The 13,152-nt window shown below is 34.4% G+C and overlaps 1 protein-coding gene across 3 annotated transcripts in view; it reads right to left on the bottom strand.

The window, feature by feature from the left end:
* The window catches only part of GPATCH2 (G-patch domain containing 2), a 182,921-nt gene that overhangs the window by 164,627 nt on the left and 5,142 nt on the right, over positions 1-13,152 (bottom strand). For all 3 annotated transcript variants that reach the window (XM_058533694.1, XM_058533695.1, XM_058533696.1), the window contains exons 2-3: positions 7,356-8,072; positions 2,564-2,625 (exon numbers count right to left, since the gene is read on the bottom strand). In XM_058533694.1, the coding sequence (XP_058389677.1) occupies positions 2,564-2,625; positions 7,356-8,072 (779 nt within the window). The remainder of the gene's footprint in view (positions 1-2,563; positions 2,626-7,355; positions 8,073-13,152) is intronic.

Here is a 13,152-nt window from a genome sequence, read left to right as displayed (position 1 = left end):
ATCCTGTATATTCTCTGGCAATCATATGTATAATCTATAAAAGAAATGTTTTTTAAGACTATAACAAGAACTGTCATCAACAAAAACAAAATGTTATGCTTTAGAACCAATTTAAAAATGTGAAAAAACAATAATAAACTGGTTAATCCTTTGGCAAAAACTGTAGGGAAAACCATTTAAGTTACTATTCTTTCCACAGTAAAGAAAAACAAGCCTTAATCTCCTGCCGGGAATTAAAAGGTATAAAACTGTAGAATGTTCTTTGCAGCTGATAATGGTATATAAATAATTAGCTTAATTTCATGATTTGTATGGAGTGTAAAAGGGGAAACAATCAGGAACAGATGTGACTAAATGAAATTAATCTGATTAAGTTCATTAAGAAATAGTTGTGAAAAAGTTGATTTTAAATGAAAAGTGACAATACAACAGAGTTTACAAAGAAACTATATTGGACTACTAGATGCAAGGTATTTTTAAAAGAGAACACTAGTCACAGTAAGTTTCACTCTTGTGAACATCCATGAGTATAACTATGGAGTAATGATCAATTTAAAATTCAGTTTGAAATGTGCCCTGGGTGTAAATCAACAGTGTTTTATATTTAAAAAAAAAAAAACACATAATAAAGAGATGTATAAGGAGACCAAAATACAGAAGAAGGCAGATGGCTTTTAAAAATGAGACACATAACATTTTGAATATGATCTGAGATTCATTTCAGTCTTCATGATTCTTAGGAAAACTACTTATTTTGGTTTCTAAGAGGGTCATCACAACTGCCATAAACGTTTTCCCTTTAGAGAAAGACACTGTTGATTTCCAAAATCTCTTACTTCAAATATTTTTAAATGCAAACTAAAAAAATCCTTAAGCTTCAATTGAAAATGATTTTATGGGGGAACATCTGTATTCCAAATTATGAGAGAATGAAATAGTGAAAGCTTTTGGAAATCTAAAGTCAACATAGGATTTAATAAAAATTTATTTAAAAAACAACAAGCACAATTCAAAGCACATAAATATCAGTACTTTTACTGAGAGCTATACTAAGATTTCACAGATCAAGTATGACCACAAGAAAAGAGAGTCACTTGAAAGTGACTACCCGAGATCTTAATTCCAATTAAGACAACATTATTACAGAAAAATGAGGTTATTTTATTTTTGCTGTGATACACAACTTTATTCCTAACGGGGAAATCAAATAGCTAAATATTAAGGACTTGGGCTCTGAAGTCAGATAGACCAATTAGAATTCTAGTGTTTTGTAAGGGTGTGGGGAAGTTACTTCAACTCTATTAGATTTCATCACCTAAAAAAAAAAAGAAAAAAAAAAAAGGGAATCTCATAAGGTTGTTTTAAGAATTAAATAAGGACTTACAGTAAATTAAACGTAAAAAAAGCACTTAGCAATGTGAAATATAATAAGCTCACAATAAATGCTAGCATATTATTCTAAGCCACTAATGCTTTTCAAAAACTGGTAGGCTTGTCAAAATGCTATTTTTTTTTTAAATTTTTCATTTCATTTCATTATGAAATTCAACACTTTAACTTTGGGTAGACATATGTATTTTAATGAGAATTTATGTATGTTATCAAGGTAGTGAAGCTCGCTCTCAGCCCCAAGATTCTACATATTTCAGCAGAGTCTCAACTTTAAAAAGTTTATGGTCTTGAAAATAGTTATGTACCTATTTATCAGGGACAAATGTTTATAAGTAAGCAAAGAAGAATGATCATTTAATTTACTTTCTGGTATTGCCAAGAGGATGAATAGACTAAGAAAAAAATGTGTGGGGCAGGTATTATGTTGTCCTTCTTTTCTTTATATCTTTAAACTATTTATAATTTAAAACAATAAATTTTGTTTTTTCCCCTAGAACTTACTGCTTTCCTCTCAAGAGTCTCAAGAAAGGAAGATAATATTTGTGATAACTATTTATATGTATACCTCCTGCCTCATTATTAAGATTTTCATATTTTCTTCCAGAACAGGTAGTTTCAAAATAATGTCATATTAAAGTATGAAAAGCTTCAGGAAATTTCAAAGATGGAAAAGATCTAAGTTGTAAGAATTACTGTTTAACAGTTTCTAATATTGAATTCATGAAAAGCATCTAATTACTTACAAATTGGATAGGATGAATAAATGTCACAGCTGAATAAAAATGACAAATGACTTGCAAATCCACCTTTATTAATGCTTAAACAGTATTAAATACATTTGAAATCAGGGGGAGAATGAGAACCAGTGTCTTGTGAAGTTGCCTTTAAAAGAGACAAAATTGAAGAGACTGAGGTATGTAAAGCTTTCTCAAGGAAGATAATCCTTCCTTAATATTATTAGTTCCACATACTAGCTTTTGGAGATAATCAATGACTTTAGGTCATGAAGACAGGATACCTTTCATGGCATGTAAAAGAACTAAACCCCAGTCTACTAAGTAGTGTGTGTAAGGTAAATGGATTGCAGACATCAACTTAAGCGATAACTAGTAATAAGCACTTTAAAATGAAGACGTTTTTCCAAAGAGAGAAAAAAACAGCATGTCACTACCTTGTCGTCCCTCATCATTGGTAAACAAACCAGCATCAGTGCTGCTGAGACTGCTGGAATCACTGCAATAAGAGAAAAGAAAAGAACAGATCAAAAAGAACAATTGATCTCTCAGGTGTAAAATTTTACAGAGACATGGCAGCTCAGAGACGGAACTTAAGCCTGACAAAGATCTGAAAGAAAATAAGATGATTTTTTTTAATCAAACCGCAAATATCCTGGTTCCATTAACTACAGAACATATTATTTTTGGCACATAAAACCACGGGAATCTAATGGGACCCTGACAGTAAGCCAGATGTGACGGCAACGAGATGCCGCCACAATTGATGCATTTGATTACCCGCTTTCATCAAATGCTCACTGCTCCTTTCTTATGCCATGCAATTCAGCCGGAGCTGGGATCACCACTGCTCAATCAAATGGGAAAAGTCTCAATCAAAAGCAGCCTAAGCCTTTCTTCAGCACATGAAATACAAGGGCCTAGGATGAAATTACTTTTCATAACCACATTTGCAGAAATTCTGGGAAAGACATTACTTAAGAATTCACAACAACTCTATTACTTGGCAAGGAAGAAAAAAGTTTACAACAGTAACAATCCATTAAATCAAAGTTAAGGTTCCTTTGAGCCAAAACTGAGCAAAAAAATGAATATGACCAATATTAAGGAGGAGGTATACAAAAATAGCTGGTTCTTATTACTTCCATAGAAGTTCGAGAGTATGATACAGAGTCCAATTTAACATACAAATTAAAACAAATAGTAGATACTCAACTGACATGAATAAACTGTCACTATTAGTTCTAACAAAGGCAATGCTTATATGATAATCTGGTTAGTTAAAAAAACCACAAGAACAAGGTCATATAATAAGAGGTTTGGCCTCTAAAGAAAACTGAATGATGTTTTTAAAAATTCTCATAAACTCTCTTTTTACTGTAATTCTTAACTTTACCAATCAGGAAATTGCCCCAGGTCATTTTTTAAACTATGATACTTTTTCCATTAACATGTAGAACTCTGTAACCTGACTTATTAAAAAAAAAAAAAAAGGCATCCTAATCTGTTTTAAAATATTTAACTTGACTTTAGGATTAAAATTATAGATGAGATGTAAATCCATATACATTTTCTGAATATAAAATGCCATTTCAGTTTTTGTTTGATTTTTAAAAAAATAAATATAAACAAGTACAAGAATTTAAGTGGCACCTTTTCCCAAGGAACTCTGAATTAGTACCTTTTTCTTTAATTTTCTTCAAATTAAGAGAAGTGTTAATGAAAGAAAACAAGGCTTTCTAAGAGCATCACATCCATATTTTCTTATTTACAAACATGTATGATCTTCTACGCATAGTGATGTTAGAGTGTTAAAAACACTTTAGAAACTTTATCTTTTTGCTATTTAGCTGTCCAAACTACTATTGATTTTTTTCTCTCTTCTCTGACTGAGTAGTGCCTTCCTGTCTGCCCTCATCAACACAACTGTAATAAGGGGGCTTCTCATACATAACTCGGGTCACAATTCTTTTTCTGAAGTCCTTGAGGCAGAATGTATTTAAAATTCAGAATTTTTCAAATTTTAGGGAGGTAAGTTCTAAAATGCCTTACTAAGAGGGGTCTGGGGTGGCACTCCATAATCAAACATCATAATATATTTTTCCAATTAAATGAATGAATATCCACATTAACTACAGATCAAGTTAGGTATGGCCACAAATGAATTAGTTTCTCACAGCCTTCAAAATTCAGATTTGCAGATAAAGGATTTTGAATCTATGTGCTATTTTTTTTTTTTCTTTTTGGTACAGTGGTCTTTTAATTTCTCCGAGGTCAGATTTACCCTCTCTAATACAGTCTACATGCAACCAGATTCATCTTTTCAAAATGTAACTTGTTGACTAAAAATATTGTGATATCCTAGATGGGATCCTAGAACAGAAAATAGATATTAAATACACACAAAGGAAATTCTAATACAGTATTGTCTTTCGTTAATAATGTGTCAACACTGGCTTATTAATTCTGACAAATGTACCATAATCATGTATGATATTAACAATAGCGGAAACGGGGTGCGAGATATATGAGAGCAACACATACAGGATATACACTATCTTTGCAACTTTTCTGTAAATCTAAAACTATTCTAAAAGAACAAGTTTATAAAACACACATGTGCATATATATATAATAATAATGTCCTCTATTAAAAATCGAAAATCACTTCCTCACATTTGTTGGATTAAATTTAGATTTCAGGGCTCTCTGTGGGTGAGGCCCCACCTAAATTCTTCCCATCCCCATCTCTGGTCTTTTTGCTTATGTTCTTTCTCCAAGTGGTAACTCTGTCTCCTCTCTCCTCTCTCTGCCTGCCCACTCTTCTTAAAGATATAAGGAAATCAGAATTCCCTCTCTAAGTATTCCCTCTCCAGCTCTTGGTCCTTAGCAGTCCTTGCCCTAATTTGAGATATTTTTACTGTGTTTTAAACATTTCCTTATTTACATTTCACCTCACTGACATCTAGCTAGTTGCTCCAAGTATACCACGTAGTTGTTAGTGTGCTCAATAAACTAGAACAAGAACTTAAATAGAAGCAAGGCCTTTTATTTTCTGCATCTGATGGCCGTTATGGCTTATCTCCAAGGACACCTCTTCCCACTTTTTTTAGTATGACTTTTATAGCATGGTATTCGGAGAATATATTCCATGAGTGCTGTTGAATTAATGTATGTACACTAATCCCAATCCCCTGGCCCCACTCTGCTCATTTCTGATATTTTCTATTTTTGAATCATCTCAGGCCTCTTTCTCATTTATCCTCCCAAATAAAGTCAACTTGCCATTGATTCCAGCTCTTAAAACTGTTCCCATATTTTTTTTCCCTCTACTATCACTGCCATAATTCACTTCCCACTTAAGGATGGACTGAGGGTCAGTTAAAGCTAAACATAACACTGTTGTCAAGTGGCGCATTTAAAAAATAAATATAAACAAAAAGTATAAGAATTTGTGATAAAATATAAATCTTGATAAAGTATAAATCTAATTGAGTTTCTTCACTGTTAAAAATTCTTCACTGAATTCCCATTACTTGCAGGATGAAACCCAAACTATTTACCATAGCACACGAGGCCTTCAAGACATGCTTACTGCAGTAGCCTCAACCCCCACCTTATATTCTAGTCATAATGAACTACCTATCACTTTCCCAAATACATCACACTTGCTTCACAATCCAGGCCTTTGCACAAGCTGTTCCCTCTGCCTAGGAAGGCCATTTCCCTCCCCGCTCTTCCCACCTCCAATCTGAACGAGGCTTAGTGCTTGCTTTAAATCATAGCTCCTTCAGGAAGTCTTCTCTCACCAGTACCTTCCACTCAGCACATTCATTTTCATCATTTACTTGTCTGCTATTCCAGATTATGAGGCTGTAAAGAACAGGGTCTGTCTTACGATTAGTCTTGGTATCATGAATGAACAGGAAACAGAAGTTACTCAATTGTCTGTTAAATCTCACACACACACACACAGAGTGAAGTAGTTCAGCTCTTATTTATAAATCAGTTCCAAGGAAATATATAGCTTTTTATGGAAGGAAAGCTTTGGAAGTAGTCTCAAAAACCACTTATACTTGTTAGGAAAATACCTTATATATTTAGCAATCTTCTCACAGAAGGAATATGCACCTAACTCTTAAGTGACAACAAAAAATAGTTACATAGCTAAGTTTAAAATAAAACAAATTTTTAAAAATTTATTCAAGAGTGAAAACATCCTCTCTGAGAATCTGTACCTGGGCTGTTGACTGCTGGTAGCCTGATCAGACCTAACAGATACTCAGATGTTTTTTACAATGAAAAGAAATGAAGAGAATTTCATCTCATTTCTCTCCCAGGGTAGATGTCTGTCAATACAAGGCAGATATCAATAAAAGGAGGGGCTTGCACAATCAATCCAGAAAGCAGATAATCTGTGAATAATCCAGAATTGAGTACTTATCTCCACTGCCACACACACTCTCTCCTAGAATTGAGCAAGATAATTACTTTCAAGGGAAGCTAAGTGGTCGTCAGTCACAATGGCCCAATACTAGCATACAAATAACTCTCATTCTGGCATAAAAATGACAACCTACTTGAAAGAAAAGCAGACACCATAAGCTTTTCAAAGCCTTCCTGAAACATTTTTTTGTTTTTTGTTTTGGATAGATTAGACTAACCGCCAAAGGATCATTGCTTTTCCCGTATATCTATGACAAGATCAGGGGTTTCCAGACTGTAAACTGGATTTTATAATTCATAAGTGATAAGAATGCCTAGCAACCTACAGACTTCTTAAAATATCAAGCCACGCACGGCGAAATAGTATAAACTTTTGATTCTCAGGAATCGGAATAAATTGATGAATTGTGACACTAAAAAACACCAAAGGCTAAAGCTCTATAATTAAAAAAATAAATAATTATAAATCCAATTCTAAGAGTTACAAACGTTCTGTATTCAAATGCATTCTTTCCCATTGAAAATCCATTTCCTTTTCTCTTTGTAGCTGAAAATTAAGTCATTATAACACAATCAAAAGACTTTGTGTAAATCAAATAAGCAATTTTGCTTTGCGCTAAACATCATAAATTATAAGGAAATATAACCATGGTTAAACAGTAACAGCACTATCATTATTATAATTTATAATTATTTTAAAATAGAATTAATTAAAATACAAAACACATTCAACCACAAACACTGGAGACACATATTTTTATATTTAGAGAATATAAAAGTCACCTTTCACTCATGAGTTCATCTGAGACTTTCTGCTCTTCATATTCCATTTTGTCCTTATTGGTCTGGCTTATTTCCTCATTTTCTAAAACTACCCCTTCATCTTGGATCTTTGGTCCTTGTCTAATGATTTTTAATTTCCTTTTTTTGACTTTGCTCTTGGTGAACTCTTGATATTGGTAAGCTCTATCATTGTCCATGTCCTGATCTCTACAACCTTCTGGGGGCTGGGTCATTGTCCGTTTGTTAGATATGTCCTGGGGGAGATCTACTGCCATTCTTTTTACCTTTCTCCTCCTGCGCAGAGTTCTGTTGCCAAGGTTGTCCACAGCAAAATCAGACTCATGCCATAGAGGTCTTTTCCCTCGAACATTATTATTTAAGTTTGATGACGGCCTGCGTTTTGCCACTAACATTTGGTCATCAGAGTCACTATGATCTTTTTTATTATTATTGTGGTTCTCTCTATAGTCCTTGCTTGGTTCTTCTAAGCTAGAATCAGAGCCTTCACTTAAGCAGTGACCAGTCTCCCATGGGTGATGAACATTATACGATCTCCGTTTTCTCCCTCTCCTTTTCCTTGCCTGGCGTTTCAGAGGGCAAGATATACTTCGAGAATGGTCTCCTGTTTCAGCAAATCCACCTCGGGCTTGCTCTGAGCTCTCCTCCAATGCTGAGACAAGATCGTGAACCAATTCTTCCATGGTTCGACTGAAATGCCTACATTTTTTTAAAGAAAGAAAAAAATGTAAAGAAAATAGTCAGTACAGAGAACTTTTTCAATCCTCCCACCCACCCCAACACAAACACACACACATTTCTTAGTGAAGAAGGAAGTATAGTACAATCCTCTACTCACCACATGCTCTACCCAGTCACTGCAATGAGATGCGAAATAGACGAAAGACTGACAGGTACTTTCAAGATTTGTAATATATGTGAAAAGGAAGTTTAACCAAACCACCAGGCATACACTTAGGCCACACTAATCTCATAACCCAGTGAAGCAGAAACTATGTTCATACTCAAACTGGAACCTCACTGGTCTAAAACGGCCCATCATTTCTCTTATAATTCATTCCGAAGCAGTCTTTTGTCCTTTTTTTAATAAAAATAAACAAACAAAAACCAATGAATTATGTTACCAGTGAGAAAATTATCCACTAGTCAACAAGGATAAATGTCAGTATTCTCTGTGAACTTTTATAAATTACACTGTCCCTTCCAAACCCAACTCCCAAAGGTTCTAAATCAGTTGGTGTGAGAGAAGGCCCAGGATTCTGATTTTATTTTTTACACATTATAGGTAATTCAAATATGCACCTTTCTTATGAAGATCATGAACAATCATTTCTCAAACTGAGCTCTAGAAGCAGCTAGAGATCAAAACAGTCTCAACTAAAGAGGACCATAACATTTCTAGAGTCTATAGCAAGGGTAGGCAAACTTTTCTGTAAAGGGCCAAATAGTAAATATTTTAGGCTCTGCAGTCCATTAGGTCTCTGTCACAACTACTCAGCTTTTGTCATTGTAAGGCAAAAATACCCATAGGCAATACATAAATGAAGGGGTATGGCTGTGTTCTAATAAAATTTTATTTACAAGACCAAGGACGGGCAGGCCATAGTTTGCTGGTTTATATAGTCTCTACAGTCTATAATTTCAGGCATTTGCAAGTTTCCTATAATAATTTTCAACTTTGTCTTTTCATTTTAACGAAAACCTGAAGACAAACACACGTCACGATTCAACTGCATTTACCACTTATAATATGAGGCACACGTACAGCTTCTAACACTTGAGTACTCAGTGTGTCACTTCTAAGTGTTTCATATGCATTACCTCATTTCATTCTCACATAACCCTATGAGCTGGCAGATGAGCTACACAAACAGAGATTAAGGACAGCTTGCCCACTGTGACACATCTAGGAAGTGGGAGAAACAGGATTCAAACTCTGGCAACCTGATTCCAGAGCCTGAATGCTCGCCCAACTACAGCCAAGGACAGCTACACAATTCCAGTATCCAGTTGGCATTTTTGTTTGTGATTGATTTAGCAGCCGGTGGTACTATTTTAATTGTAGAGGCAGATTTAATACACTTTAGGAAGGCCCAAATGACTCACAGTTAGGCATTATATTCTTTCGAATAGAAAAAGGGATGGGAGACCTCATCAACCCAGGGCACAGGGCAGTATATATAGGTGGTGACAGTGAGTTGAATTCAAAGAACCAATGCTATAGTCATCAGTAAAATGCACACTAAGCAATTAAGTAACAGGACATTGTTTTTCAGTTAATGGGGGTTTGCATTTTCCAGATCTATCTCCTTTGGCATTTGGAATGAATAAACAAAAAGCTTACATGGATATAGATTTTTCAAAAAAATGGTGATTCAAATATATATATATATATTTTTTTCTGCTAAGGAAGAGTCTCTCTGAGCTAACATCTGTTGCCACTCTTCCTCTTCTTTTGGCTTGAAGAAGATTCGCCCTAAGCTAACATCTGTGCCAATTCTGTATGTGGGTCACCACACAGCATGGCTGATGAGTGGTGTAGGTCCACACCTGGGAACCGAACCTGCGAGCCTGGGCCACCGAAGCGGAGTGTGCCCAACTTAACTACTATGCCATGGGGCTGGCCCCTCAAATATATATTTTAAATGAACTCTGGAGGGCCACTGCGATTTCTTTTTTCCTTTAAAAGGGTTCTATATATTACTCAGGTTTTACAGCACTGCATTTGATAAAGAAAAATATGTGTCACATAGGAATTACCATGAAGTCAAAACAAGGGCTATAATTTTGGCTACAATGATAAGCCAAACAGATCTTTCCTCCATTACCTATATGTTAATTATAGCTTTTTTGTTTTCCCTTTATTGCAATGAATATTTTGTTCTTTTCTTTTAACATTAATTCTTCGGAAGAAATGTAGTCAAAGATACATTATCTCTGAATATAACACTGCACCTTTAACAAAATTCCAGTTTAACATGTATTGCAATAAGGATCCTTTGTCTAAAGGAAAACTCAGTATCACCTGGTTCTTGAGTAACTTACTTTTTGAAGAAACAGTTTTCCTATCAATGGGTAAATGACTAGTTATAAATATTAATATGAAATTAACTCGATGATTGAATATAATCTTCAACTACAATTGCAGGATACTTTGGAAGTAACAATTTAGTGCGTTACTTTAGAAGAGAAAATTTGGTGCTCCTAACACGAGAAAAGATTAGCACGGATTCAATCCATTGAAATTTGATACTCTTCAATTAATTTCGTTTAAAAAGTATTGCTGTAACTAATACAGTTTAACAAAATATAACCAATAATATTACTAAGAATGAAAGCAGAATTTCTTTACAACATCATTACAATTGTGTCAGCTTTACTCGATTTTATCCTGTTTTTCTCAAGAGAAAATACAACATATTTTAAAAAATATTTTAACTAGAAGAATCCAATTTATTCTATGATGTCATGCAAATATGAATCAACCAAAAAACTACTTGAAAAAGCTTTTTACAAAACTCCATGAAAGCAAGAAAAAATACATTTATTAAAAGTGCCATTCAGAGTTCAAATCACCTCTTTCCCCTTCAGTTTCAAGTAACCAGACTCCTGAAAGTCAATTCCAACCAAAATGCCAATTAATGAGCCAGTAATATTAAAGTCAGTTAGTCAAGCTGCTTCACTTATATCTCTCAGGTAAAACTGGCAACAACTGGCCTCACAGAAATAAAGTCATTATAAGAGACCATCACATGATCAACAGCTTATTTATTTCCTTTGCCTTGGCAATTATATCCAAGACCACAGTACTGAAAGACTTTATCCTAAAGATATTTTCTTAAATAAGACCTTTCCTATTGGAAGGGAAACCTGGAAATATATAACTTTTCTGTACAAAAATTTATGTTTACTAAGCATCCATAGTTTTAAAGTTTGAATTACAGTAAAAGTCAGTAAATTACCACTTAATTAATTTGAAAGTTTTATATTCAAATTTATAAAACAATTCCTCTTCATTTGGAATTCATTGGAAATGAAACCTTTTGGGAATACTGTGCACTGGGTAAAATGTCTAAGGTAACAGCTCACTAACAGTTTTCTTAAGATAGTCCATGGGGCCAGCCCAGTGGCGTAGTGGTCAAGTTCATGCACTCAGCTTTGGTGGCCCCAGGTTCACAGGTTCAGATCCTGGGCACAGACCTACACTACTCTTCAAGCCATGCTGTGGTGGTGCCTCACATGCAAAATAGAAGAAGATGGGCACAGATGTTGGCTCAGGGTAAATCTTCCTCACCAAAAAGAAAAAAAAAAAGTCCAAATGAATAGCATAAAATTATAGTCCCACTATCTATATAAAGTTGCATTTTGTAAAAAGAAATGACTTGAGTAGACAAGCATTTTGTTTTTTTCAGGTGGTATTAGATTATGCTGGGCAATATAAAATGCATGACCAACTCCAAATCTGATATGCCAGTTTTAGGTAAAAATTTTGGGGTAAAGGTCAAGTTTATTTATTTGTCCTCCTCTAGGCAATACTAAACAAAGAAATGAGTGAATTGTTCCTCTTGGCTTCCATAACACCAAGCTCTCATTAATTCAGAAAAAGGCCTTCTGAAAATGTATGTTTGCACGTGAGGAAGACCAATTAATGTAGAAAATATGGTGCTGAGCTTAGAGTTTTCTTTCAAATGTTTTTGGTTCAAAGAAAAATCAGAAAGCTACCTTAGTCTTAACTTAGTGCTCTTACGTCCCCAGAGGACAGACAGTTGACTGATGAACCAAGAGCTCTCGAAGGGCATCAACAACGTACAGGCAGGCACAGTAGGACTCGAAGCCCAAGAAAGCCCAGACAACAGATCACCCCAGTAACTAACAGCCAACTATTCTGTCAATGACTATCATTTTTTGAAGCCTCTGTTAGCAATAACACTATTCCTAAGAGGGAAAAATATAGCATCTATAGAGAAATTAGTCAGGGAATAATTTCCTTGCCTGGATACTGATAAAACTAACTCTACAAGATAATAGACATGTCTATCTACTGAATAAACCCAACAAGTTCATTAAAAAACAAACAAAAATCTTCCAGATATAAGTAAAGGGTAACTGACTATAGCTATCAAATATCTAGCTAAGGAAAAAAAAAAATCAAATACCCTTATCACCTAGTACATGGTAAAATTCTCATCTTCGTCACTGCAAAATACAGATTGTCTCTCCTACCAAGTTATTTAACTTTAGGAGTACAGTGCTAAAAGTAAGTTACCTGTTTGCTAAATACAACTGCTTGATTGGCTTTCAAAACCATAAAAGAATAGCCATGTATGTGTTAGTTTCTGAATGAATAAAAATTCAATGTACTAACACTGAACTAACACTGTACTAACACACATACATAGTCAAAAACTATGCTGATGAACGTATGCTATGACTGATCACAAACTTAAGAAGGAAATAGTCTTGGAATTACAACACCTCACTGTTCATGTTAGCTTTTATTTAAGATAGGAAAAGTTGGTTGGTTCTAAAAGTATACAGCAAATAGCCACATAGTACAGATTAAAATGAACACATAATAGTGTAGACCATGACAATGGGTGAGTAAACATGCAAAGGGTGAGCCTTAAAGATGCCACATCAAGGGCTAAATTTTATGACTAATTTAACAAAATATGATCCATAAGAATGATCAAACTTAAGATTGCTGCGCTCAAAGGAGTTTATCAATTTCTTTCCTTAATGGTAATATAATTTGTCAAAATAAGTCTTTATCTCAGCC

The sequence above is a fragment of the Diceros bicornis genome, chromosome 38 (genome assembly GCF_020826845.1).
Source record: "Diceros bicornis minor isolate mBicDic1 chromosome 38, mDicBic1.mat.cur, whole genome shotgun sequence".
NCBI classification, from domain to species: domain Eukaryota; kingdom Metazoa; phylum Chordata; class Mammalia; order Perissodactyla; family Rhinocerotidae; genus Diceros; species Diceros bicornis.
This window is presented reverse-complemented; position numbering and strand designations above follow the sequence as displayed.